General features: G+C 41.5%; 1 protein-coding gene across 2 annotated transcripts in view; it reads left to right on the forward strand.

Annotated features, from left to right (window-relative positions):
* Positions 1–27,727, forward strand: part of CPNE8 (copine 8) — a 52,792-nt gene that overhangs the window by 20,282 nt on the left and 4,783 nt on the right. For both annotated transcript variants that reach the window (XM_066633347.1, XM_066633349.1), the window contains exons 4-18: positions 92–195; positions 1,280–1,319; positions 4,288–4,364; positions 5,536–5,599; positions 8,683–8,786; positions 9,675–9,779; positions 15,276–15,317; positions 16,454–16,529; positions 18,130–18,183; positions 19,163–19,224; positions 21,308–21,354; positions 21,880–22,061; positions 23,314–23,441; positions 25,357–25,459; positions 26,693–26,750. In XM_066633347.1, coding sequence (XP_066489444.1) covers positions 92–195; positions 1,280–1,319; positions 4,288–4,364; positions 5,536–5,599; positions 8,683–8,786; positions 9,675–9,779; positions 15,276–15,317; positions 16,454–16,529; positions 18,130–18,183; positions 19,163–19,224; positions 21,308–21,354; positions 21,880–22,061; positions 23,314–23,441; positions 25,357–25,459; positions 26,693–26,750 — 1,246 coding nt within the window. The remainder of the gene's footprint in view (positions 1–91; positions 196–1,279; positions 1,320–4,287; positions 4,365–5,535; positions 5,600–8,682; positions 8,787–9,674; positions 9,780–15,275; positions 15,318–16,453; positions 16,530–18,129; positions 18,184–19,162; positions 19,225–21,307; positions 21,355–21,879; positions 22,062–23,313; positions 23,442–25,356; positions 25,460–26,692; positions 26,751–27,727) is intronic.

A 27,727-nucleotide genomic window follows, 5' to 3' on the forward strand; every position in this document is an offset into this window, starting at 1 on the left:
TTGCATATGTTGCTGTTCATTGTTGATTTTTTTTTGAGTGTGCGTGTGTATCTTACTGATGTGCTTTCTGTAAAATATTTTTCTTTTATAGTTTGGGAGAACAGAAGTAATCGACAATACTTTAAATCCAGATTTTGTAAGAAAATTTATAATGGATTACTTCTTTGAAGAGAGAGAGAACCTGCGATTTGACTTGTACGTTTATCAACATACATTTTTACATTGGTTGATAGTATTGAGACAGGGTGTTGATGTACCAGACTATAAATAGCTAGTGAAGTGAAAGTTGGAACTTCTTAACGTTGTAAAGATCATAAGTTAATATCGCAGTAAAATGTACTTGCATTCAGTTCACAAAATTGCTGTCACTAAGCTGTCACCAGGTAAGCTCATAACTTCAAACTTTTCATCGCTAAAATAAGATATTGGAATGATACGTGCCAATAAGGATGTTAATATTCTCATGGATGGTAATAACTCAATTTACAGTGTTAATCCTATGTGTGTCTATTCAGAAGTAAGTCCCACTGGGCTGAACCTTAGGCTCCAGTACTGTGCACACTTACATGGGAGTAAATCCCATTGAACTAAGTGATGCTTACATCTGAATAGACATGTATAGACTTTCTCTGTTAGAGTATTCAATTGAAATTACAGCCCAGTCCCAGTCTGAGATTTTGCATGATCCAAGATGATGGTACCCAAGGATAGAAGCCAGGAGGGACCAATCAATCAACAGTATTTATATATGTGCTTTTCAACTAAAAGTTCACAAAGCGGTTTACAGAGAAAAATCAAATAACTAAATGGCTCCCTGTCCCAAAAGGGCTCACAATCTAAAAGATGCAAATGAATACCAGCAGACAGCCACCAGAACAGACAGTGCTGGGGTGAGGTGGGCCAGTTACTCTCCCCCTGCTAAAAAAGGAGCACCCACTTGAAAAAGTGCCTCTTACCCAATTAGTAGGGGAAATAAGTTTGCACAGCGCCCCTGTGGCGCAGCAGCACACAGTTTGGGAACCACCGATCTTGACTATGTTTCTCTCAGAGTCCCTTGTTATGTAGGATGATTTGTTTGTTTGCTTTTTCACTCAGAATTTTGGAGAATGTCAGTGAGTTTGCCCCCAGGGGCTGAGCTAGGAAATCTCTCAGATCTAAGCCCAGCCTGCTGGCTTGATTACACTAGCTGACCAAAGCAACTACAAAAAACCCCCCTTGGTTTTACATGTATGTATTGTTCATGTGAACAAATTCAAATATGTGTTTCTTTTCATTGTAGGTATGACGTTGATTCAAAGAGTCCAAACCTATCCAAGCATGTAAGTACAAACTGATTGTACTTACGGTAAATGTGTCCGATGTATGGTTTAATGTATGTTTTAGGAATGTAGTATTTTTTTTAGGCTGCTTCATGCTTTCAACCAGCTCTGAGCCACTTTTAAGCCCTCCTTTGGAGGTTAAAAATGCAGTGTATAAATGCCCAGATAAATATATGGCATCATATAGTAGATTTTACAAAAAATATTTCTTTTCTGCATTCTCAGAGTCTTGCAAATTGATCATATAAACTTCTTCCTGAGGGAGATACTGGTCAGGTTCTAAGGCAGAGATTACGATACCAGTGCATCTCTGCAGGTTATGGCTGCTACAAGTTGTGAGGAAGGGAGAAAGAGAAGCCTAGGCAAGGGAACAAGGGAACTATCAGTGGCCAATATGTTACATCAGGGGTTCTTAGCTGGTGGTACGCATATTGTAGTAGCATTAGTAACGAATGCAAACATCAGTTGAGATGGCCATCTTGTCATTTTAAATTTCAGTTTAAAGTACATAAGAACAGCCCCACTGGATCAGGCCATAGGCCCATCTAGTCCAGCTTCCTGTATCCCACAGCGGCCCACCAAATGCCCCAGGGAGCACACCAGATAACAAGAGACCTGCAAGGCTTCCTGGGAATTGTAGTTAAGAACATAAGAACAGCCCCACTGGATCAGGCCATAGGCCCATCTAGTCCAGCTTCCTGTATCTCACAGCGGCCCACCAAATGCCCCAGGGAGCACACCAGATAACAAGAGACCTCATCCTGGTGCCCTCCCTTGCATCTGGCATTCTGACATAGCCCGTTTCTAAAATTAGGAGGTTGCACATACACATCATGGCTTGTAACCCGTAATGGATTTTTCCTCCAGAAACTTGTCCAGTCCCCTTTTAAAGGTGTCCAGGCCAGACACCATCACCACATCCTGTGGCAAGGAGTTCCACAGACCAACCACATGCTGAGTAAAGAAATATTTTCTTTTGTTTGTCCTAACCCTCCCGACACTCAATTTTAGTGGATGTCCCCTGGTTCTGGTGTTATGTGAGAGTGTAAAGAGCATCTCTCTATCCACTCTGTCCATTCCCTGCATAATTTTGTATGTCTCAATCATGTCCCCCCTCAGGCATCTCTTTTCTAGGCCGAAGAGGCCCAAATGCCGTAGCCTTTCCTCATAAGTACCACTAGTTCTGTGGCACCTCTCAAATCATATCCCTGAAAGGTCAAAAATTTGACGTTGTTCGTTCTGTTTAGTTTTATTTGAGACATGTTGTGGGGTGTGAGCTGGTTATTATGGTACTGCCGTTCAGTAAACCAACAGTTAAAAATGCCATCAGGAATTTTTCAAATGGAAAATGTTTATCTTTGATTCTGAAGCTGAATTCAGGTTGGTTGATAGCCTATGTGGCAGAGAAGACAAGGGAGTTTATTTTGTTGGCATTTGTATGAGTGGTGTAAATTATTCAGCTAAGGAATGATCACCTATGCAAAATGGAGTTTAACATGAGGCCCAAATGGGCCTATATATTTGGCTTCAATAAAAATATTGAAAGTGCAGAACTTGCTAGGGTTATCGGTATGCTTTTGATTTTCTACCTTTCCGTCCCTGATGTGTATTTATGTTACAACGTTTAAAAATCAAGCACACAATCATCTAAACTGACACTCTGTTGATGTTAACTAAGATGCTCAAAGCATCTTAAGAACAGTCGTCACCCTATGGACAGACCTTCCAAAATGTCAGGTGATGCCTTGTGGCATCACAGTTTACGATCTGTGCCGACATCCTGTTTGAATGGTGAGTTTCCATTTGATGTCGGTTTTGCTCTTCACGCTCCTGTTCTGAGAAACCTGACAGCCAGCTGTCTGACCCGCTTTCCTGGAATGAATGTCAATAGTTTCCCCTCTTTTCCCTTCCTCACACTACAGCACAGAAAGAGCCAACAACTGCTGGAATTCCTTCTCACCAAAGGGCCAGGGCAAGCTAGTGAGTCCCATTGTGGGTACGTAGCTTAGATAAGAGGAAAAAGCGTTCTTGCTTAATGGCAGATGCTGCTAAGTGGGGGGACTAGACCAGTGGTTCCCAAACTTTTTAGCACTGGGACCCACTTTTTAAAATGACACTCTATCGGGATCCACCTAGGTATACCAGATTTTTTAAAAAGGAAAACTAGAAGGAAATTTATTTATTTATAAGTGATAACCAGAAAAAAAGACCCTCAAACATTTATCTCCAAACATTTACACAAGCTTGCCAGCTACAGTATCTGATTTTCAGCCTCTGGGCTTGAGGCAATTAGTTATCTGATTTTTTTCCTTCACCCCTTGGCAACCCACCCAAAATCTGGTTGTGACCCACCAGTGGTCCTCTGACCCACAGTTTGGGGACCACTGGACTAGACTACAGCTGACATAAATACATGGATTTTAGAATTAGTGGATCTGGTGGCTCCCATTATCTGTAACACATGAACCTGCTACATTATTGTTTGATGCAGGCCGAATCTCACTGACTTTCTAATTTTTAAAATTATTCTTAGGTCCAATCCTGTTCAGATGCTGTGCCAATGATATGTGGGCAGCATCTGGCTCCTTGAGGCTGGCTGGGGGGGGGAGAGGAGAGTTTGATACCTTGGGGCTGCTGGCTGGCTCCTCAGGGCTGGCTGAGGGCTGGCTGGTTCCTCAAACCTAGTTTGGCAAGTAGGATTGCCAAGTATATCTTCCCAGCAGGGCTGTTGTGCCATTGCAAGTGATCCAACTGACAGCCAAGTAACAGGTGCCAAGAGGTCTGGCATGGAGTTTATAAAGCCACAAGGGCCTGGCTGGAAGGAGTAGGTCAGCAACCATGCCAAATGCTGCAATGATTTGCCTATTTATAAATTAAGTAACTGAAGCATATGAATAGAAGAGGAAATTAAACTGTATCAATTAAAAAAAATTATTGGGGCTTTATTAACTTTACAAACGGTTTTCAGGATTTCTTGGGACAAGTGTTCTGTACGCTTGGAGAGATTGTTGGGTCACAGGGAAGCAGATTAGAAAAGGCAATTGTGTAAGTATAACTTTTAAAAATTGATGCTAAACGTTCCTCTGTTCTCTGTCCTTCCAAAAAGTTACTAATGTTTTGGATAAGTGGCCCCTGGCATTTTCAGAGGTTTAACAAATGAGAATTCTAGACGAACAATGCTATCAGAAAATGACAAATTCTTAATCACTTGTGGCAATCTTGAACTTTGGTGATAGTGTATTGAAAGATAAGATCCAATCCAAGCATCTCATGTGGGTGTGGATGTTCAGAAGGGTATACAATTCACCTGGGGGCTGGGGATAAAAATAGGCCCTCAGTTTGGCTGTACTTGTCGTAAGAGGCGACTAAACAGCCACCGGGTAGATGGGACTCGTCAGCCTGGGAAGGCAGCTCATCTGGAAGAAGGAAAACTCTGATCCCAAACCTCCACTGCCTTGTGGCTACATCCAGTTATGGAAAAGGCTTCAGGAGTCAACCTCGAGGCAAAATCCGGAGCCGGAGTCCCTGAGGCAGTTCATGGCTGAACACAGTCACGTTCTGGCAACTCCTGCGACGCCGCTGGAACCAACCGTATTGGCCTCTGCCTTTCCATTGGACCATTTCAGCGACATGGAGAGGGGGGATTTGCTGCATGGGTAACAGCCTATCCTCCATACCTACTTTACCCAGGCTTTGTGCACTGGAGAGGATACTCTGTTCCAGAACCACCATTCAGAGCGTGACACCATAGTCTTCTGAGACTGAAGGATGCCAAGGACAATTCACCCTGAAGGGCCTCCTAGTTCAGGGATGTCAAACATAAGGTCCGCAGGACAGGTGTGGCCTGTGGAAGCTTTTTGTGTAACCCTCTGGCTCTCCCAGCACCACCATCAACTGCTCTTAGTTGCTGAGCTGTGCCCAGGATATAACTAGGATCAAGATTTGCATATTTTCTCTTCTGCCATTTGCAGCAAATAAGTTCCTAAATGAGAAAAAGTGCTTATTTCTGATCTGCTTAATGACATCACTTCTGGCCTGCAGCAGGGCATCATGAATGCTATTTGGCCCGCTGTACAAAATGAGTTTGACACCCCTGTCCTAGTTTATTTCAGAATATAGGCACGCAACAAGAAAAAGACTTCTGTTTCTCTGTAATCAGCTGACCTGAATGTTCCAGTGAGCAGTGTTATCCCATCTCAGTACTCTTTTGTTCTAGTGGAATTCCTGGGAAGAAATGTGGCACAATTATACTGACAGCAGAGGAGTTGAACTGTTGCCGGGTAAATGAAAATTTTGGTTTTCTTTTGCTGAAGGGTATAGTTTGATTTCTAGTTACCATAGAGATTGTGCTTCTTTTTGTGCTAGTTAAACCTAAGACAATGGAGAGCGCACATACAGTCTTTCAGGAACTGCTGGCAGGGTATGTGCCTGTGAAAGGGCTAGAGAACAACTATGAACTTGCTCTTGTATAAATTTAAAGGATTGCAACAAGGAAGTGTCAAAACATAGTAATTTTTTTAAGGATTAAAGTTTAACAGAGTTGCAGTTTTAGTCTTTTTGAGAAGCAAAGTTTGAGTGTAGCGATCCACGGTGGCTGGTTGGCTTTATTAACTAACAACCCAATACTTTTAGCACAATTGCTAAGAACCTGCGCAGGACTGGGATACCATTTCCTGGTACCTGAAGAAGTACACCAGATGCCTCCCTCTTTACTAGTCTTCAACCTTTTTCAATCCCGAAAGTTCCCATGACCCAGCAATGGAGGCTTCACGACCCCAAGGTTGAAAAACACTGATAAACTCTTTGCTTGTTCCTGCTCTTTGGTTTTGTTCTGCAATGGTTTCAGGGCATCATGGGTGAAGCACCTATGCGCAGTCCTTCATCTTCCTATTTGGAAGCAAGATTTTTCTTTCCCTAATATTTTATTATATATCCTTCTTTACACTTAAATGGGATGTCACTTTGTGTGTTAGAATTAATACAAAATCTAATATGATAATTACGTAATTGTAGCAACAGAAAGAACAAAGGATCCAGTTTTCTCTTTTCTTTATGATATTCTGTGGCTTAAGAAGCCTTATGAATTCATAGCCTTATGAATTACAACACAGAAGAAAATTGCCCCTCTGAAGTCTGCCACAGGCGAGGTCATCCAGGATCGGGCGCAGCAGATGGAACGCTGGGTGCAGCACTACTCTGAGCTATATTCCAGAGAAAATGTAGTCACCGAAGAAGCACTGAACAACATTGAGTGCCTGCCTGTGCTGGAAGAGCTTGACAGTGAACCAACCCTAGAAGAACTTCACGTGGCCCTGGACTCCCTTGCCTTTGGCAAGGCACCTGGAAAAGACAGCATCCCTGCTGAAGTCCTAAAATGCTGCAAAGAGATCATCGTCACTGAGCTGCATGAAATCCTCTGTCTCTGCTGGAGAGAAGGTGGAGTACCTCAAGACATGAGGGATGCAAACATCATCACGCTGTACAAGAACAAAGGTGACAGGGGTGACTGCAACAACTACCGCGGCATCTCTCTCCTTAGCGTTGTAGGAAAGCTGTTTGCCCGAGTTGTACTAAAGAGGCTCCAGGTACTTGCAGAGAGCGTCTATCCAGAATCGCAGTGTGGATTCCGAGCCAACAGGTCCACCACTGATATGGTATTCTCCCTTAGACAACTGCAGGAGAAATGCAGGGAACAACGACAGCCACTCTTTATAGCCTTCATAGATCTCACAAAGGCTTTCGACCTGGTCAGCAGAGACGGCCTCTTCAAGATTCTCCCCAAGATTGGATGTCCACCCAGGCTCCTCAGCATCATCAGATCCTTCCACAAGGACATGAAGGGCACTGTTGTCTTCGATGGCTCCACATCAGACCCTTTTGACATCCGAAGCGGAGTGAAGCAGGGCTGTGTTCTTGCACCAACCTTGTTTGGGATTTTCTTCGCTGTCCTGCTGAAGCAGGCCTTTGGAACTGCAACAGAAGGCATCTATCTCCGGACCAGATCAGACGGAAAGCTCTTCAACCTCTCCAGACTGAGAGCAAAATCCAAAGTCCAGCTGAAATGTCTGCGTGACTTCCTCTTTGCCGACGATGCAGCTGTCACTACCCACTCTGCCAAAGATCTCCAGCAGCTCATGGATCGTTTTAGCAAGGCCTGCCAAGATTTTGGACTGACAATCAGCCTGAAGAAAACACAGGTCATGGTTCAGGATGTGGACTCACCTCCCTGCATTACAATCTCTGAGCATGAACTGGAGGTTGTCCATGACTTTGTGTACCTTGGCTCAACGATCTCCGACACTCATTCTCTCGATGCCGAGCTAAACAGGCGCATCGGTAAAGCAGCTACCACGTTTTCCAGACTCACAAAGAGAGTCTGGTCCAACAAGAAGCTGACGGAACATACCAAGATCCAGGTCTACAGAGCTTGCGTCCTGAGTACACTTCTGTACTGCAGCGAGTCATGGACTCTTCGCCCACAACAGGAGAGGAAACTGAGCGCTTTCCACATGCGCTGCCTCCGACGCATCCTCGGCATCACCTGGCAGGACAAAGTTCCAAACAACACAGTCCTGGAACGTGCTGGAATCTCTAGCATGTATTCACTGCTGAAACAGAGACGCCTGCGTTGGCTTGGTCATGTCGTGAGAATGGATGATGGCCGGATCCCAAAGGATCTCCTCTATGGAGAACTCGTGCAAGGAAAGCGCCCTACAGGTAGACCACAGCTGCGATACAAGGACATCTGCAAGAGGGATCTGAAGGCCTTAGGGATGGACCTCAACAAGTGGGAAACCCTGGCCTCTGAGCGGCCCTCTTGGAGGCAGGCTGTGCAGCATGGCCTTTCCCAGTTTGAAGAGACACTTTGCCAACAGTCTGAGGCTAAGAGGCAAAGAAGGAAGGCCCATAGCCAGGGAGACAGACCAGGGACAGACTGCACTTGCTCCCGGTGTGGAAGGGATTGTCACTCCCGGATTGGCCTTTTCAGCCACACTAGACGCTGTGCCAGAACCACCTTTCAGAGTGCGATACCATAGTCTTTCGAGACTGAAGGTTGCCAATACAATACAATACAATGAATTACAGTGGCTTAAGAAGACTAAATTTAAAGACTTAATTTATGGATTAAGACGACTAAAATTCCTTGTAAGTAGGATTAAAATAGTTGATATAGAGAGTTTTTAAATGGCTCAAATCATGACACTTCCCAGCTTAGTAGCAAAAGAGAGAGAAACAAATAATTACTTTTTGAAAATTTTCTAAAAATAAATCAACTTAAGAATTTGATGCCCCATGTTCATATAAATGACATGCTCTGCATAACATACACATTAATCTACATTTTCCACACAATTTTTATTAGGATTCGGTCCTGATGCAGTTCTGTGCGAACAAGTTGGACAAGAAAGATTTCTTTGGCAAATCGGATCCCTTTTTGGTATTTTTTCGTAGCAATGAGGATGGCAGGTAGATATGCTCTAATTCTGTGGCTAAACATTTAGGGCAATATTCTGGTGGCAATCAGTGAATTGTGCATAGCATACAAATACTTCTTTTACCCTTTCACAATTCTGTCATCTTTTGTTTCTACACCCTTGTCATTTTTTTATAAATACAGTCTACTGTTTAGTTTCGCGACTCAAAAAGAGACTGTATATTTTCTTTGTTATATTGATTCAAACTGCTTTTCAGACACACTGTTCCTATTTGTTACATATAAAGTTGCAAAGATGGGTTTGTGTAAGTACCCTGTACGTGTAAGGATTGTGTTACAAAGATGGGTTTGTGTTAAGCACTGTATTAGCAATTGTGGAACATGGAATCAGGGGTGTTCCTGACTGACTTAGAATTCCAATTGTCCCTCTCTCCTTGTGCTAATAGATGTATCTGTGAATGTAGCATTGCAGAAGGACATTAAACTGCACCAGTTTGGATTATTCACAATGCTTACTGCAGCCTTAGTGCAAAGGATAGTGGGCGAATAGGGGACAAGGCTTTTTTTCTGGGTTTCTTGTGGTTGTGTGGTTCAAGAGGTTTAGAAAATGGGCCGTCCCCCTTAATCTTAAAAAAACCACTTTCTAATCTCCTAGAGCAGAAGTGAGTATCCCATGAGTCATACTCTGGGAAACTTTCACATACAAGTAGAAGGTCTACAATTGAGTTATTGCTGATTACTGAACTGTAAAAATTGCCAGCAGAGCTGCACCAAGAGCTGATGAAAGGCAGCCTAGGAATAGGTGTTTTTATATATACATACAGAAGACTGTTCCTATATCTAAGCAGAAATACTACCTATTTTGTAAATTTTGCAAGTATAAACAATTTATTAAGAAATACTATCTTTTTGTCTTCTAGTTTTACAATCTGCCATAAGACTGAAGTCGTAAAGAATACACTAAATCCAGTGTGGCAAGCGTTTAAGATCTCTGTCAGAGCACTTTGCAATGGAGACTATGATAGGTATGGTAAAGACTGAACTTCTTCATACAACTATGGCTTCTGTAATTTGCAAAATCATATAAAAACAAAGCTTATCTAAAATGTGAGGTCCCTCGACTTAAGTTTAATCATCCTTATTAGAAGGTGTAATATCAGTTCAAAATATTGTCACTGTGTTAACATCATGAACATTTAGCTAAATGAATATCTAAGAAGTACACAAGGTTCAGTAGTTTTTTCAGTATACTAATAGGTCCCAATCTCTCCACAGGTGATTGACAAGCAGATAAAAAGCAGAGTCTCTGGACACAAGGAGTCACTGCTGCTAGTGCATTAAGAAACTAGTTACTGCTCTGTGTCACTGAAAAGCAAACCCTGATGACACTTCTTTGCTCAAGAAAGACTCTTTTTGTTAAAGAATCCTGGAAGTGTCCACTTGCCTAGAATTCATGGGATTAAATTGTTTTAAGAAGCAGATAACAGCATTTGCTGGTCCTTCCTTCCTTTTTTAAAAAAAATAAATAGAAACCTATCATGTGAGCATCTAGCAAATAAGAAATGGAAGTAAGAAAATATCCTCTACCTTGGCTACTTCACATATAGTTCTCCATATATGCTACTCCTGTTTTGCGGACACTACTTCAGCTGATCCACTTCTTTCCACTGTACCACCCCAGGTGTGAAACTGCAGGCCATGTTATAAGAAATGTAATGGAAGACTAACTTACCAGAACAGTCTGACAAAGTTGCATCTTGCCCAGCCAGATCAAGATAGTCAGAATTAAGCAAAAGAAGAATCGACGTTCGCACATTCAAAATGCATCGCGTGCTTGCATTCTAGAAAACCTGATGGCTTCTCCCTCCTCCTTCATTTCATTGTAAAAGGTTTGTCCAGATCCGAGTAAGCCATTCACCCTATCGACCAACTTTAGATATCAAGATGTCTGATTTATATGAAGTTGCCCTACATATTTTTTTTAAAGCCTGCTTGTTTCAAAAGAATGCTTTTGAAAAAATTCTACCCAAATCTAATCTCACAAAGTTTTTTGTGGAATGAGACTTTGCCTATAGTTATAATGATCTAACAAAAACAGAACTACTATTAGATAGTGCTGCTGGACATTTCTGGATGTAAATATGTACTTGGGCCCAGCCGATGCAAAACAGATTTGTTTGGAAAAACTGCAAAGCTGTATTTACCTCCATGGATATTATAAATGATGTCATGAAGATGATTAATTTATTGAAGATGCAAACCTATGACCAAAGGATACTCTTTTGATATGCAAACTTGCTCTCTTTCTGGGAAAGAAAACATCAAACATGTTATCTCAGAATTGTCAAACTTCTCGTTCTTCCATATTTTCTTTCTTTTCCAAGGTAACTTTTTATATCCATATTTAAGAAGCCTTGCTCACCATGAATTGAGCAGGAGCAAATGTTGTCTTAAAAAAGCAGTCTTTTCAATTGTAAAATAAGTGCCAGAGGTCACACGGAGCCTCTGAATATCCTGGCTGGTTGATTTTATTTTGGCAAATATTTTATGTAGGAATTGAAACAGTAAAATGGTTGGCCACAGTTGGCCAATACATAAAGTCTTTAGTACAACATTGAAATGATACCCGTGGTTTGAAATATATGTAACGATTCTATACCTCCAGTCTTTTTTTCTTCTCTGACTTGTATATGTTTAAACACTGATGGACTGCGGCTCATGTTAGCTTCAGCACGAACAGTCGAGTGTACTATCTCAGAACTAGATTCACCTGTGATATAGTATGTGTCTGAAACACCTCTCCTACTTTCCTTGGTAAGTTAGGCCCAATGACTGTGGCTGCAAGTGAAATCTATCCAGACAAGTGGATCCTCTGATTTGGAATTGAGCAAAAAGTCAAAGCCGTGGCTAAAGCATGAATTTCTGCAATGGATGACGACTAATTCAGTGATGGATTCCATTGGGAAAAGTGCCTTTCCCGGAAGAGAATGGGAGAACCACCACTAGAATCTTCATATGCACAGTGAAAGTAATTTTTTAAAACTGTTAATTTCGTCTGTAATCCAACAAGTGTGCAAAAATGGCATTTTTTTCCATCCTTGGTTTGACTATCACTTTTGATATGCGCTTGTTCATTCATGTGATTGACTGACTGGACACTTTGCTATAACAAAAGAATTTGCTCCCACCTGCAGAAATGCATTTCTCTGAGAGTAGATCCAACAGTCCTCAATTCCTATCGGCTCTTTCTGTTAGTGTGTTACGTAATGAGAACCATTTTCCTAATCATGGACACTAGCAGCAATCCTTTTGTCTTATTGCGACATCTGCCTGTCAATCACCTGTGGAGTGGGAAATTGTTAGTTTGGATAACTGGACCTACCCTCATAGAAATTGTATTTTACAGGTAGGGAAACATCAAGATATCCTTCATATGTTAGAGCAATTTGATTTAATTAGTTTTCCTCCAGCATTATTGCATTCTTCCTCAAACATGCAGTGTCATCTTCAAGTAATTACGTGCATGAAAAGCTTTTACAAATGCGGGAAAATGTTACCTACTTGCACTTTTGTTCTCTAAATTCTTTCAAAATCAATATGTATTATGCCCCCCATGCTATTATAGACCTCTGATAGTTTGGCTCCCTCTGTTTCAGACCCTTCTCTACCAAAAGCAAACATACAAATTCATTCAGGTGCCTTGCTATACACGGGTGATTCTCTGGTGTAGAAACTTTACTCCCACAAGAACCATATTGGGTCAGTCTGCGTAGTAGCTAAGGGTCTTTTTAGCCTCTGCATAGTGAGATACTAAATGCCTTGGCATAAACAGCATGAAAATTCATTCCGCCCCCATGTGTTCCTCATGATTTCTGTGTAGTTGCATGTAGTGGAATTCTGCATACACACAGAGCTAACCTCAGAAGCTTCCAGAGTTATATCAAGCATTACATCGCTACGCTTGAGTGGGGAGACTTCATTCATGGTTGTGCGCTTGATGTACAGGTAAAATGCTCGATCCCTCTGTGACTTTTCAACCAGCACTGAAACAGCATCATAAGAATTACATTCCTTCACTGTGCTCACAACAAAACTGCCTCAATTTCCAAGTTTATTGGTTTTGATAATATGGACAAAAGATAATTTTACCCCCAAAATGGTTTTTTTTTAATGTCTTCTTAGACACAGAAGGTTAGTTAACCCTGCCTCGTCATATGGTGAATGGGATCACTTAAAAATGTCCTTATGGGGCAAGCTCACCTGTGCTGACAGAATGCCTGGGAAAGAGCCATGTCTTGGATACCTGCATCTATTGTAAAAAATTGTCTGCAGATAAGGAAGAACCAAGAACTTTGTCTCAATTTTGCACTTTTTGAAGACCACTGTTTGTGTGGAGGAATGGAGCGGGGAAGAGTCAGCAGGCAAAAATATGGATAACATCCTTGAGAAGCTGGTCTGAAGCTTGGTTTGCAGCTACCTGTGAGTGCTTGGAAAGCGCAAGAGCCGGCAGCCAGGATGATGACTGCCATGCCTTGAGAGATGGAGGTTCTGTGAGATTGTCTCTCAAAATAATACCTGTCAAAATAATTTTAAAAATGGATTTATGTTCAGCCTGCCTACCTAAGCTGCCTTGAGTGTATTGAGAGAGGTAGTATATAAATATCCTACTAAATTAAATAAATAAGTGTGTGGACATCTTAGAATGGGCTACCTCGAAGAGTTTACACACCTTCCGCCAACAAGCATGTTCCAGATCATCTCAACCTCTACTGGGAAATATAGACACTCTTCTCTGGAAAGGTGCATTCAGGCCAGTGCACTCCAATCAACATCATTTGCTTGTTTATTGAACCTGCTTCACAGTAACGAAGAGAGATAGTGGTCTGCATCTTGTACTGGACCTAAGGATGTCAGCTCATTTATACAAATACATGTTATGTGATCTCTGTACCAGTCATCCTGATGCTTCTTTACAGAGGTCCCTGGTTTGCAGTCATTAACTTTAAGGATACCTACTTCCACATCACATTGCATCCACAGTATCAGAAATATCTACTTTTTTGCAGTTAGCACATTTAGTATCAGGTGCTTCCCTTCAGCATCGCCATACACCAAAAGTCCTCATAAAGTACAGTTGTGGTTGCTGCATCCCTTCAGCGACAAGGGATAATGGTGTTTCCTTACCTGGATTATTGATTTTTATAGCAGCAGAATCCAATTCTTGAAGCACCTGTCCCTACTAGTATCTCTGGGCCTTTGTTAGCCACAGGAAATCTCAGCCGGAGCAAACTCAGTGGATCCAGTTTATAAGAGTCACACTGGATACTATGCACTGTTGTATCCAGCTCCCTGAATCAAGGGGTCAAACCATAATATCCATCCTTGTGCAATTCCACATTGCGTCCACCTCAGCATTGTTCCTTCGCATATGAGGCTGTTAAAGAGATGGTTCCTGTCACTGTTCAGACCTGAGGTGCCAAATGGAAATGGCTACTTATTTTGAACCAGATCTTATATTTCCTACAGTGGTGGATTCTCCCAATCAGTCTCTTTGTGGATTGCCGTCTAGCCCAACACATCAACCAACACGTTGTGGGAATGGAGAGCTCACTACAGCTCCCTTGGGGGCATAGTCACCACAACAAAAGAAGACCTTCCTCAACTTTATAGAAACACTGACCTGTCTTCAAAGCACTAAAATCCTTCCTACTATCTTTGAAGGACCAGGTTGTGCAAATTCTAATGGAAAACACGTCAGCCTTGTACTAGGAGAACAGAGTGATATATCACTGAAAGCCATTTGTGCCTTGTACAATTTAAGTCTGGTGTGTACAACTTTATGTTAGCCCAAGAGCTCTCCATCTATCCAGGAATCCAATAATTTGGCATAAGCCCTCAGCACAGCAGGAGGCAGAGGAATTACTCACCAATGGAGTCTCAACATCAAAAGTTTCCGTTATGCTATTCATCATTTTGTGGGTACTGGTGCCTCATTTGAGCATGCTGTTCTGCAGAACATCATCTTCAAGATGGGTTGAACTAAGGGAAAACTCAAAGGGGAAAGGAACTGGAAGATCAGGCATTCTACCTGTGCTCAAGACAGACAACCTTGTGTAGGATTTGCCCGCTCAACCATAGTGGCAGAATGCTTGCCAGAGTTCTGAAAGCTTCTGAGATGGGTTCTGTGCTTGCACAAAACTTCAGTGTGTGTATCTGCACAGATAACCTTGCAAAGAACTTCTGTGACAGTCCAGTAACCTATTTCTTATTTCCCTGACCAGTGTTCACTTTTTAATTCTCTTGCTCCACCTTTCCAGTCTAATGAGATCTCAGTTGGTGCAGAGCAGGACCTTCTCGGCATTTTGGAATAGCAAAAAAGCTTTAAAAGCCAATTTAAAATATTCTTGTTTTAATCATGATCTTTAAGCACAAAGAAATGAGAATAGCTCTTATTATTTTTGACACTTGATCTACAATTCCACCGATAAAAACTACTTTGGATTTTTTTTTTCTCTTTGCAGAACAATTAAAATAGAGGTGTATGACTGGGATAGAGATGGAAGGTAATTTTATTTTGTTGGACATCGCAAATTATTTGGCACCATTTAAAAAGTGTTTTATTACTTGAATTCTTATTGGAGGCACATTTGGGAAGTTCATCTAGAATAATAAGGATGTTGGGTTATGGAACTACTTCCATCTGTTACAGTATATCCATGTGTGTGCTTGCAGGGAATGCATACGTCCTGTCCAACCTTCCAGGGCTGATGCAGCCCTGAGGTAAGGGAATAAACATTCCCTTACTTTGAGGAGGCCTCTGAGACTGCCCTCCCACTGCAGGGTGCAGCACACGCCCTTCAGTGCCTGAAAGTTGGATAGGATTGGGCCCTAAGTGTCATACCTGAGTTTTATTTTTATATTTATTGTTTAAAATTAATATAGCTTCATTCTCCTTACTAAAAAGGAACCAGGTTGGCTAACAACCTCAATAAATCCCTATAAAATGTTAAAAATAATTAATAATTATAGGAGTAGGAGAGTCCCTTTTAGGGAGAGTGGGTCCCTTTTAGGGAGAAGGGCGGGATATAAATAAAGTTTATTATTATTTATTATTATTAGGAGAGAATAATCAAATGGCCCAAACCTGGGGGGGGGGGAGACCTTTAGTGCTTAGTCTCTGTTATAGTTCCAACCCCAATTGTGATCCCTGTGCCCTGATTTTGATGAGAAAAAAATCTTCCACTGAAAGCTGTTCAGTAGCCTAGGTTTCTTGGCCTTCCAACTCCATTGATTATCACCCACAGGCCAATTGCTTTTGACATGGAGAGGTGAAAGGCACGTTGGCATATTCCATTTTTTTGTTTAGAATGTAAAGGCCTGGGAAAAAAAAAAGAAGAAATTTACACTTTTAAAACTGTTGGTATCTACCCTTTGGTTGAAATTAACAATGCACATTTTGTGGGAAATGAGAAATTAGACGGGAAGTTTTTTTCTGGAGTTTTAGCTTTTAATGAATAAGATTAGCTGGGCCTCAGTGTGCTTTATGGAGCACTGAAAATGTTTTTAATCTGTTGCCAAACTACCAAAAGGGAAGAAGGTCTCAGACGTTCATATTGGAAAGTATTAGATGATGTTTTGTTCTCATCTTTACCTATAATGCATTCCACGTTACTAATCTGGTTTTGTTTTTTATTTCTAGTCATGATTTCATTGGAGAATTCACAACAAGCTATAGGGAACTGTCCAGGGGTCAGTCACAGTTTAATGTGTATGAGGTAAATAGTTGAATAGTTTCAGTATGTGAATGAACAACTTCAGTATGTGGATGTAGATAATGAACAGTTTTCCTTGTCTGTGTCCTTTGCGATTTATACCAGCAGCTGGTTCCAATAATTTGGACTTTCTCTGTGCACCCCATACACAGATCAGTCAGGATAAAGTGTGTGTGTGCATTTTCTGAGAGTACAGTCTATGGGTGTTTAGAAAATACTTTTTTATCAATAGTTCAATTTTCAGCACAAGTTTTTAAATTATCTTGATATGGATATACAGCGGAGGGCCCGGTATCTGCAGATCCCATATCCATGGGTTCAGTTAACCATGGATCAGATCTCCGGAGGTCCGCGGCATCTGGGGGCTCAAAAGACCCTATAGATGCAAGGGGAGCCCAGCAACCCTTGCCTATGAAGGGTGGGTGGAGCATCCCCATGTATCTGCAGTTTCAGTTAACTGTGGGGGTTCTGGAACCGAACCCCCATGGATATTAGGGCACACCTGTATAACAATCAAACTAGAGGTTCAAAGTACAGTGAACTTGTGATTTAATGGTCATGCAGACTTCTCTAGAACAGCATTTTGGTATGATGGCACTTACTAACTCTACCTGATTGAGAGGGACTGAGTGGAATGAGAGACAAAGGACAAACTTGATTTTGGCAGTTTGTGTGCAAGAAAGAGGGAGACTGACTGGAGAAGTTTCAGAGAAAGACAGCTAAAGACTGATGGAAGCACCTTGGGGTGCAGGGTCACCTCTTTTAGGATGTAATGTAACCAGTTGCTGACTTATTGAAGTATACCTGTTGCTTACTTTTATCTAATGCTCAATGTATACATTTCTCAATGTGTACATGCCCCCTGAGGCATCTGGTGGGCCTCTGGACTAGATAGGCCTTTAGCCTGATCCAGCGGGGCTATTCTTACATCAAATATTATGAAGACATCATAGGCTTCCAGAGATCTCTTCTCCAAAGGAAACCAGAATCTGGGTAGCACTGCTCTGTGGGAAGCGGGCAGCTCACGTACTTTCAAAGTTGTCCTCAGATTTTCTCATTTTCTTTAAGTCTTGCTGTTTTTTCAGTCTCCGTAATTACTTTTATATTTAAGAACTGAAGTAGAGGGTGTGCATTGAATTGTAATGAACCTTCAAGTGTGCAGATATGTGATCTAGTTTTCTTTAGTCATGAAAATACCTTTGCACAACCAGTTGCAGTAAATTATATGGATCCATTTTGGAACTGTGAGGCTCAGTTTGAATTCTTTTTTTCCACTCTCCTCATTGGTTGATTCTAGTGACAAGTGTACTTTGGGACTGGACTTGGTGAAATTGGAGGCAGGCAGGAGGCTGGACACGGTAGAAGTAAAGGAAACCCAAGTGAACCCAAGCACCCAAGTGAAAATTTTAATAGCTCTTCACCCTGACTTTCATATTGTGTGCAGTTATGGTGGGTGTCGAGGTCATAGACATTTTTCTGGCAAACAAATAGATAATGCTGTGGGTGTGATGGGAGGAGCTCGAGCTCCAAAACTATCCTTAAGAATATCTAAAGATTTTACTCTTTTCCGCACATGTAACATATACTTAAATTATTTTTCTAGGTTATAAATCCAAAGAAACGGGGGAAAAAGAAAAAGTACATTAATTCAGGAACAGTTAAGTACATGATTTTCTGTTCATTTCCGATTTTTTGTGTTTCATCTGGAAGTGTTACCTGTTTACAGGCCAGTTTAATGAGGGCCTGTGGCTGTCCAGGTGACTTGCCACTTTGTACAACAAGTTGCATGATGTAATGGGAGCGTGTAGCACTGTGGGTTGAGCTAATCAGAACCTCCTTGATTTACTTTTGGCAAACGTGTCTGTTGTGTGCCATTTGTTTAAAGGCTTTTTTTAAAAATGGCACACAGAGATGGACCAGTAAGTCCTCTTGAGTGCAAAACTACCAAATCACAAGTATATAGTTCCCTCCCCTTAGAGTTACAAACAGCTCCTTCATTATTAACCTTCCGGCAAGGCCTGAAGACGTTTTTATTTCAGCAAGCCTTGGATGCCTGATGGCTGCTTTTAACAATTGTTTTTACTGCTGATTTTATTGCTGCTAATTGTTTTGTTTTTTTAAAAAAATCTATTTTATTGTTGTTGTTTTTATGTATTTTATGACTTTTAAAAGTTGTTAGCCGCCTTGGGTGCCCTCCGGGGAGAAAGGCGGATTACAAATAAATAATAATAATAATAATAAATATAGTTCTATGCAAAAATGGGGAAGGGGCTAGCAGGACAGGTCATTCATTGGGGGGAATCCCATTAGCAGAGCAGCACAACTGAAAGGTGGAGGCGTGGAAAGGTTTGGCAGGGGACTAGGTTGACCCCATTGACAGGTGTGTTGAAGAAACATTTGTTCCTTTACCTGGGGGCTGCATTGTGGCTGCACCAGTGCTGAAAAATTGGTTAGGATTAGAATAGTTTGGACAGATTGGACAGATTGAATAGATTGGATAGGACAGCATAGTTGAGCATGCTGGAAAATTTTGAATAATTACGCTGAATGTCTAAAGTACTGTGCACAAGTTTTTATACGTGTATCCTGTTTTGGAGCTTAATGTTCATGAATTGTTCTGTGTTTTTTGCTCTCAGGTAACATTACTGTCTTTCCTAGTGGAAACAGAAGTGTCATTCCTTGACTATATTAAAGGCGGGTAAGTGATTCACTGATTCATTCACTGCTGTAGGACTCCTTTATATCAATAAGATTCTAAAGAAATTGGGGCTACTTGCACATATCAGTGTGTACAATGCTTTGTTTTGTTTTGCAAAAGCAGCCTTATGTTGGAGAGATAAATTTAGTGTTAGTATTACACCTTTAACAACTACATGCCTTCACTAACAGGAAATAATATGCCCCTTTCATAAAAATATAGCATCACTGGGAGAATAATCTGTTCCTAAGTAGACATCAGAAAAGAACAAATCACCTTAGTTAGGCCTTTGAAGAAAGAAACCGAATGTGCTTGTCCCCTTTTCATTAAATGAGGTTCATGTTTTCTGTATGTGAGCAATGGATGCATCATCTTAGCACAGTGATTTTCAACCTTTTTCGTCTCATGGCACACTGACAAGCTACTAAAATTGTCAAGGCACACCATCAGTCTTTTGAGAATTGACAAGGCCCACTGTACTGCCAGCAGCGGGCTCACATCCCCCAATGCCCCTACGAATAAATGACCCTATCCCAAACTCCATGGCACACCTGCAGCCCATTCATGGCACACCAATGTGCCACGGCACAGTGGTTGAAAATGACTGTCTTAGCATATCAAATTAATAGTAAAAATCATGATTCGGCATGCTTTATTTTGAAATTATGAAATGAGGACTACTTTATGCTCTGAAGAATCTTCTCAGTTTCTTTCTGCTGCTACTGTCACTGCCGATTCCAATTTTCCCCAAACTGATAAAAAGTGGATCTGAAGGCCGTATCTCAAGGCAGTCGGCAGCAGAAGCCAGTTGAAGCAAGATGGCTCGTAGATAAAGTATGGAAGGTTGATATAATCCGAATGAAAGTATAACAGGCAGAAGCTAGAGGTATCATTTAAAGGCAAAGATAAATGACTGTGGAGCAGGAACAGAAAAGACTGTGTTATCAAGACTGCCTTTGGGAGATTTGCAATCATTCAGGCATTTTTACACAGTTGTACACATGCACATAATTGGTAGGCTTTCCCCACCCTATTTTCCTTACTGCTCCTTAAAATGCACTCCCAAAGGACCCCAAGGTGTCTGCAAAACTGTGATCTATCAAGTACCTAGAGAACCGCTTGCTGTCCCCAAGCCCTGTGCTTTATTAAAATAGAGATTTATCTTCCGTGACCACCACCATTTTAAAAGTGGAATATAGTTGTATCCTGTCCTTTGATACATGTGACCAGGCTCAGAATGTATTATAAGTTCAGTCTTTTTTTACTGTAGTGAATTGATAAGCCTAGAACCATCTCTCTCACATTGGAGGAATATAATTTAATGAATGATATAATTAGATTATTCCAGGGGACAGCTCGCATTTCCAGTAGAACAAATATCAATAAAAGCAAACCTCGTAGGATTTGCCATCAATCTGATGAGTTCTTTTTCATTTGGTTCAAATGATAACATTGGTGTACATAACTTTGTTTACCATGATTTTGGATGCAGTGTATTGTGTTAGAAAAATTACTTATAAGTAGCAATAAATGCTTGATTTTGCTTTTTAGAATGCAAAGCAAGACCAGCATGGGTCCAACTTTAAATTGTTGGGATGCCTTTTGACCTGACTTTTGTATGTTGTAATTTGTGTATTCATCTAGCATGTAGCCCAGCATTTATCAAACTGTGGGTTTTGACCGGATGTACGGTGGGTCACAACCCAATGTCAGTGCTTCACCTGCAAAGCCTTTCTGGGAACTCCCAGATGCCGCTTCTCGGTTGGGTCGGTCCTGCAAACCACGCAAGTGACCTCCACAAGGTCTAAAATGCCTCCTAGAAGTGATTGGGTGTGACTTCCAGTTTACTCGCAGTTTGTGCCCGTGACCCAGTCATGACCTGGAAGCAGCTTCCGGCAACTCCCAGAAAGAATTTTAGGTAAAGCTTTGATCACTGAGTTGCAACCCACCATGGAGAATAAGGTGAGTAAAGGCATTCAAAAGTTTGGGAACTACTGATGGAGCTCTTTAGGTTTGCTTGTTTTTTTACCTTATACGAATACTCGGTTATTAAGTAGTTCATATTTATTTATTTATTACACAGGACTCAAATCAATTTCACTGTGGCTATTGATTTCACAGCTTCAAATGGTAAGTGTTATATATCAGTGATCACTTCAGAGAGTCCAGAAGACAGCCTAAAAATTATTTAAATAAGGCTGCAATCCTGTGTGTGCTGCTTACCTGAGAGTAAGCCCCACAAGACACAGTGAGATGTACTTCTGAATAAACGTACACAGGTTTGTGCTGTTAGTAAAAATGTTGTGCCACAATCCTGGGGATATTATCTCAATAGTAAGCTCCCCCTGTGTTCAATGGGACCTACTACCAGGTAATTGTGTGTGCAATTGAAACAAACTATTGTGAAACAGCTCTGTTCTATCAAAAGTTGTAGCCAAAAAAAAAAACTTGTGCCCTGGGTGACACAACCCTAGGGACACCACTGACACACCTCAATTATATCTAACTTCATTGTTCCACACACACTATGCCCTTGCCTAAATTAATAGTTTAGATTTTGTTGGCACAGGAATCCATGTATACGTCTTTCATGTCTGAGTGCCGAAAGTCATATCTAGCTAAAAGCACATAAGTAATATCTTTTTGTTCCAACAGGTAACCCTGCACAGCCGACCTCACTCCACTATATGAACCCATACCAGCTGAATGCTTACGGCATGGCATTGAGGGCAGTAGGTGAAATCATTCAAGACTACGATAGTGATAAAATGTTTCCAGCTCTAGGCTTTGGTGCAAAACTGCCTCCAGATGGAAGAATATCTCATGAGTTTGCCTTGGTAAGTAAAAGCGGTATCTTTCTTTGCTTATGCGTGTACAGTAAATGCTCCTATGTGTGTTAGCGAAACATATTAATGTCTACTCGCAGGAGGTCTTAAACTTTGTCGCCAGGAATTGAATGAGAATGAATGAGATAAATGAGATGACTGAGCAGACTGATAGGGTCTGGATGAGGTGAAATAAGTAACATCTAGTGTTGCTTCTTCAGATAGGTGCTGTTCCCTAGAAATTGAATGGAAGGATCAGTTTGGAGCCCAACTCTGGCAGCTCTCAAGAGTCCCATTTTAGTGGGAGACAGTGGCATAGCTAGAGGGGGGCAAAGCACTAAGTTTTGCAGGGAGCCTCACCCAGAGCATTCAAGCAGCCCCTCCTCTCCGGAGCCTTTCTGGGCAGTGGGAGCAAAATGCTTCCATTTTGCTCCCACCACCTGAAATGGCTTCAGAGGGGTTCAAAGAACTGCCAGAGTTGGGCTCCAAACTGGTCTTTCCCTTCTAGATACACCACTGGTGGGAGATGAATTTTCCATCTTGGTAAAGTCACCATGATAGCAGAAGGCTCAGAGTAGTTGTCAAACCGGCACCTATGGCATCCACTTCCCTTTCTTAATGCTTTTAACCGTTCCTTATGCAATCACCATCACCAAATTGGTGGCTTTGATGTTGTAGCATCTGATTCTTCGTGAAATATTTGCTCCTGTTCATTTCAGGAGAGGTTATATTTAAACTTATTTCACTTTTATTTGCTAGGGAAGATTTGTGAGGTAGAAGGACTTTTACAACTTAGTGGTGGTGTTATAGCTAGAGGTGTTTATTTCTGGTGAGTAGGATAGGTTTATTTATTTATTTATACCCCACCTTTCCTCCCCTGAAAGCAGATGCCCAAGGCGGCTTAAAATTTATAGAGTTAAAAATAAATAAAAATACAATATACTGTACAGCATAAGTCTTACTGAATACAATGGACTTACTTCTGAGTAAAGTAAATAACACCATTTTCAAACACCTCTAGTTATAGCACCTACTGATGACAAGTTTTTGGCCAAAGGAGAAGCGTTAATCATTTAGGAACTTCTTGCTTCCCCTAATTATGTCACATAATGAAAAGGGTTTTCTCCCACACTGGGAATTTTAAATTCTGTGTTTAAGGGTTTAGTGCTGGCCTTGGCCTCTGTGATGGAATATGCAGCCTTTTATAAGCAATACTCACAATGGCTTAGCTGTTTATCTCTTTATCCTTATTTTTCGCTTATAGAATGGAAACCCTCAAAATCCTTACTGCAGTGGAATAGATGGGGTAATGGAAGCCTACTACAGGAGTCTAAAATCTGTGCAGCTTTATGGACCAACAAACTTTGCTCCAGTTATTAATCATGTAGCAAGGTAATGTCGTGATAACTGTTCTGGGAAAACTTGGTACAGTGACCTTGTATGACCTTGCAGTCCTTTGCTTATTTACACAAAAGTAACAACCCAGTTTTGTTTAACTCCCGCATGGTCTTTTAGTTACAGGAACATTTGTTCCCTTGTCTTGGGGGCAAGCCTGTGCCAGTTCACTGTGTTTACTCAGACCTATTCCAGCTCTATAATGGACATAAGTTAGTGTGGACCCAGGTGGGGGGATTGAGACATACAAAATGATGCAGGGGATGGACAGAGTGGATAGGGAGATGCTCTTTACACTCTCACTTAACACCAGAACCAGGGGACATCCACTAAAATTGAGTGTTGGGAGAGTTAGAACAGACAAGAGAAAATATTTCTTTACTCAGCGTGTGGTTGGTCTGTGGAACTCCTTGCCACAGGATGTGGTGACGGCATCTGGCCTGGATGCCTTTAAAAGGGGATTGGACAAGTTTCTGGAGGAAAAATCCATTACGGGGTACAAGCCATGATGTGTATGCGCAACCTCCTGATTTGAGAAATGGGCTATGTCAGAAGGCCAGATGCAAGGGAGGGCACCAGGATGAGGTCTCTTGTTATCTGGTGTGCTCCCTGGGGCATTTGGTGGCTGCTGTGAGATACAGGAAGCTGGACTAGATGGGCCTATGGCCTGATCCAGTGGGGCTGTTCTTATGTTCTTATGATAGAGGCCTGGAAGGGGGGTTAGGAAATCAGTGTGCACCTCTGCCACTGATACAGCCCCTTTCCCAACCCTAATCTGACTTCCTTTCCACCCCCTCCTCATTCCTACACCTCCTTGTCCTGTTCTACCTGTTCCCTGCCTCCTTCTAAGAGCCACTTGCAAACTTTTTCACTGAAGCACAACCGTAAACCACTCTTGTGATGAAAACTGTAAAATGACACAGGCTTGTCATTTCAACCGTTATTTGACTCAACCATTATCTTGAGGCAGATAAAAATCTGTGGAGAATTGCAGAAGCAAGCCGGTATACAATAGCTAATACAACGAGGCACAGTATTACCAGCTTTACAATCTTTTTGTCATCACAGAGACGATTTGTGGCTGTATTCTCATGAGTTGTATTAATAGGTTGTGTTCCCATGACGCCGTTTTAAATAACCATTATTAACAAGGGCAAATTAGTCTGTCCTGTTAATTTTGCTCTATTATTTCACATGTCTTTAAATATCAACTCGTAGTAAAGTTTACAAGTGTATGTAATGCAGTCTAACGATGTAATAGTGAATGTACACTCTACAGCAGGGGTGCTCAATAGGTGGATCGCGATCTACCGGTAGATCGCGAGGCAAAATGAGTAGATCGCGGAGTGCCGACTCCCCCCTTCAGGTGCCTCTGGGAGGAAACGCCGGGAGTAAGGCCTATTGCACTCAATGGGGCTTACTCCCAGGTAAGTGTGGCTAGGATTGCAGCCTCACAGCCTAATCCTAGGCATGTCTACTCGGGAGTAAGTCCTGTTATACTCAGTGGGGCTCAAGGCACACCAACATACATTGTACACATAAATGTTATATGTTATGATGGCGCGAACATTGTAAAAAAAACTCTGGTAGATCTCCAGGCCTTGCTGGGTTTCAAAGTAGCTCTTGAGCCAAAAAAGTGTGAGCACCCCTGCTCTACAGTTACTGTCACGCTTACCTTTTATGATGTTTGTTTGGGTCCAATTCTGTCCAATTTTCCAGTACCGACGCAGCCCCGAGGTCAAGAGGCCCTGTCCCCCCACCGCAGGATGCAGCACACACTTCATTTGCATGGCTGCATCGGAGCTGGAAAACTGAATAGGATTGGGCCCTTTGTTTTAGTAATATATAGAGAGAGATTTAAATTTTGGGGTTTTTTAAATATTAAAACTGACTTTTTTGTGTGTTTCTTTAGATATGCTGCCTCAGTAAAAGATGGCTCCCAGTATTTTATTCTTCTCATTGTTACAGATGGGGTCATTTCTGACATGGCTCAGACAAAGGAGTCCATAGTGAATGTAAGCTGTGTTTTAACTTGATCTTGGATTAAAACAGTGTATTTTAAAATAGAAGCAATAAGTAATGTAGGCTGATTCCATACTAAGTTGGACTTTTCAGAACCTGTTAATTATATTCTGTATTCTTATTTGGTCACTCACCTGTTCCTCTGAGCACCTCTTTCTCATGAATGTTTCCACACACCCCTTCCTTACCCATGGGTTCAGCATTCGCTGATTTCACTCAACTCAGGTGCTGAGCCTGTGGCTGGAGTGCCTCAAGGACCTCCCGGACATGACCAAAAGTTCCTTCCAGACATATTTGGGAAGTGTTCTGAGGCAGGGGAGGTCACCAGCAAAGCCTCCTGAATACTTCTAAAAGGCCCTACCAGTTTGCTGGTGTGCCCTCCGCCATGGATTTGATTATCTGCGAAATTCGTATCCACGGGGGTCCAGGAACAGATCCCTCACACATATCGAGGGCTACTGTATATATTTAATACTATATATTTCTCCTTCAAAAACTCAAGGCATCTTAATAACAGAGGTTAGATCAAGAAAACAAAAATATAGAATCTTCTATGCGCACAAGCCTGTAAAACCATAAAGTTAGCAGCAGTGATAGAATCATAATCACAACTCAGGAATCAAAAGTCCTTTAGAACAGATGAGTTTGCAACACCTCCAAAAGTTGTTCTGAAACTTCTCAGGGAAGTAATTCCGCCTAGCCCAAGGCAATTGCAGTTAAAGGCCCTAGTTCTTGCACAGAGACCCAGTGCCTTCACAGTTTGTCATTACAACAGTGAGTCACAGTGAACTTCAGACTTGCATGCACTCTCCTCCCCTTCTCTATGCAGAAAAGGAAGGGAGAAAGCTTTCCATCCTAGTTTGCAACAAACTACAGAGTTTGTCATTTCATCTGAATGTGGCAAACCAGGTGGTTTGACCAAACTGCAGTTTGTTCTTAAACCAAGATGTAAAATTACAGTTTGATTTGATTTGAACAAACCAGTTTGGCACATTTGACAAAAATAGCAAACTTTGTGGGTTGTTGTGTGAACCAGAAGGGGAAGCTTCTAATTTCTGCCCCTTGTATGTGAAAAAGTGGACGAGAAAGTTAGACTCTCCAGGCATTTAGAATTGTACATTTTAAAATTGTTTCAATGTAATTTTAATTTAATTGTACATTTTGCAATTGTTTTAGTTTGAACACGGTGTAATTATACTATCACTGTGTGTTGTTCTTTTGTGAAGGCCTCCAGGCTTCCAATGTCAATAATAATTGTGGGAGTTGGACCAGCAGAATTTGATGGTAAGTAGCCCAATTTAAGGATAGCTTTTGGAAGGAAGTCTTGTAAATGTCAATGAGACATTGGAGCAAATCAACAAATGGAAATTCTGCCAACTTTGCTGGGTTTCATGTTAAGTAATTAACTCTCTCAATCTATGGTATTATTCATACTGATAAGTAATGTGATGGTGAATATACTAAGATCCTAAAGGAGATTACAACTAGAAGAATTTTAGATACATGGGCTTATATTGTTATATGCATATACCTTAGTTACAAAAACTGGTTTATCACAGCTTGTAAAATTTAGAGTCTTTGAGTTAACTGTATCATTGAAAGCATGTTGATCTCTAAACAACCACAGGTGGTTTGTGACGTGTTCACTAATTCCGAACTTGTGTTTAGAAGACTGCCTTTGAAAGCAACTTCCAGAGAGCCCTTGTCTTGTCAGCATTTTCTATATTGCCTAGCACAAAAGGCTATATTAGAGATATATTTTTATCTCTTCTCGGGAGAAGAGAATTTCTTATTCTCAAATATACCTGTGTCCAGACTGTTCTATTATCCCCCACAGTGCTAATGCTACTCAGTAGCAAGTCTGAACATAGTGCTAATTTTGTTAAACCTCTGGAAAACGAACTTTTGCAAACATTCGGTTCCAGTATCTGGAAGGGAGATGTAGACCAGCATCATTCTCAGCAAGATTCTGCGCCGCCGTCTCCAATGTGATTGAGGGCGCAATCCTAACTCCTTATGTCAGTCCTGACATATGTCAGCACTGACCTGAGGGCAATGCAGCTCTGAGGTAAGGGAACAAACATTCCCTGACTTTGAGGAGGCCTCCATGAGTGACACCCAACTGCAGGATGCAGCACATGTCCCATTGGCACCGCTATGCCAGTGCTGGAAAGCACTGACATAAGGGGTTAGGATTGCGTCCTGAAACTATGGACCGTTATTTATTTGCATAACCTTGTATACCCTCATAAATTGGTCAT

This window comes from Tiliqua scincoides, chromosome 7 (assembly GCF_035046505.1).
Source record: "Tiliqua scincoides isolate rTilSci1 chromosome 7, rTilSci1.hap2, whole genome shotgun sequence".
Taxonomy (NCBI): Eukaryota; Metazoa; Chordata; class Lepidosauria; order Squamata; family Scincidae; genus Tiliqua; species Tiliqua scincoides.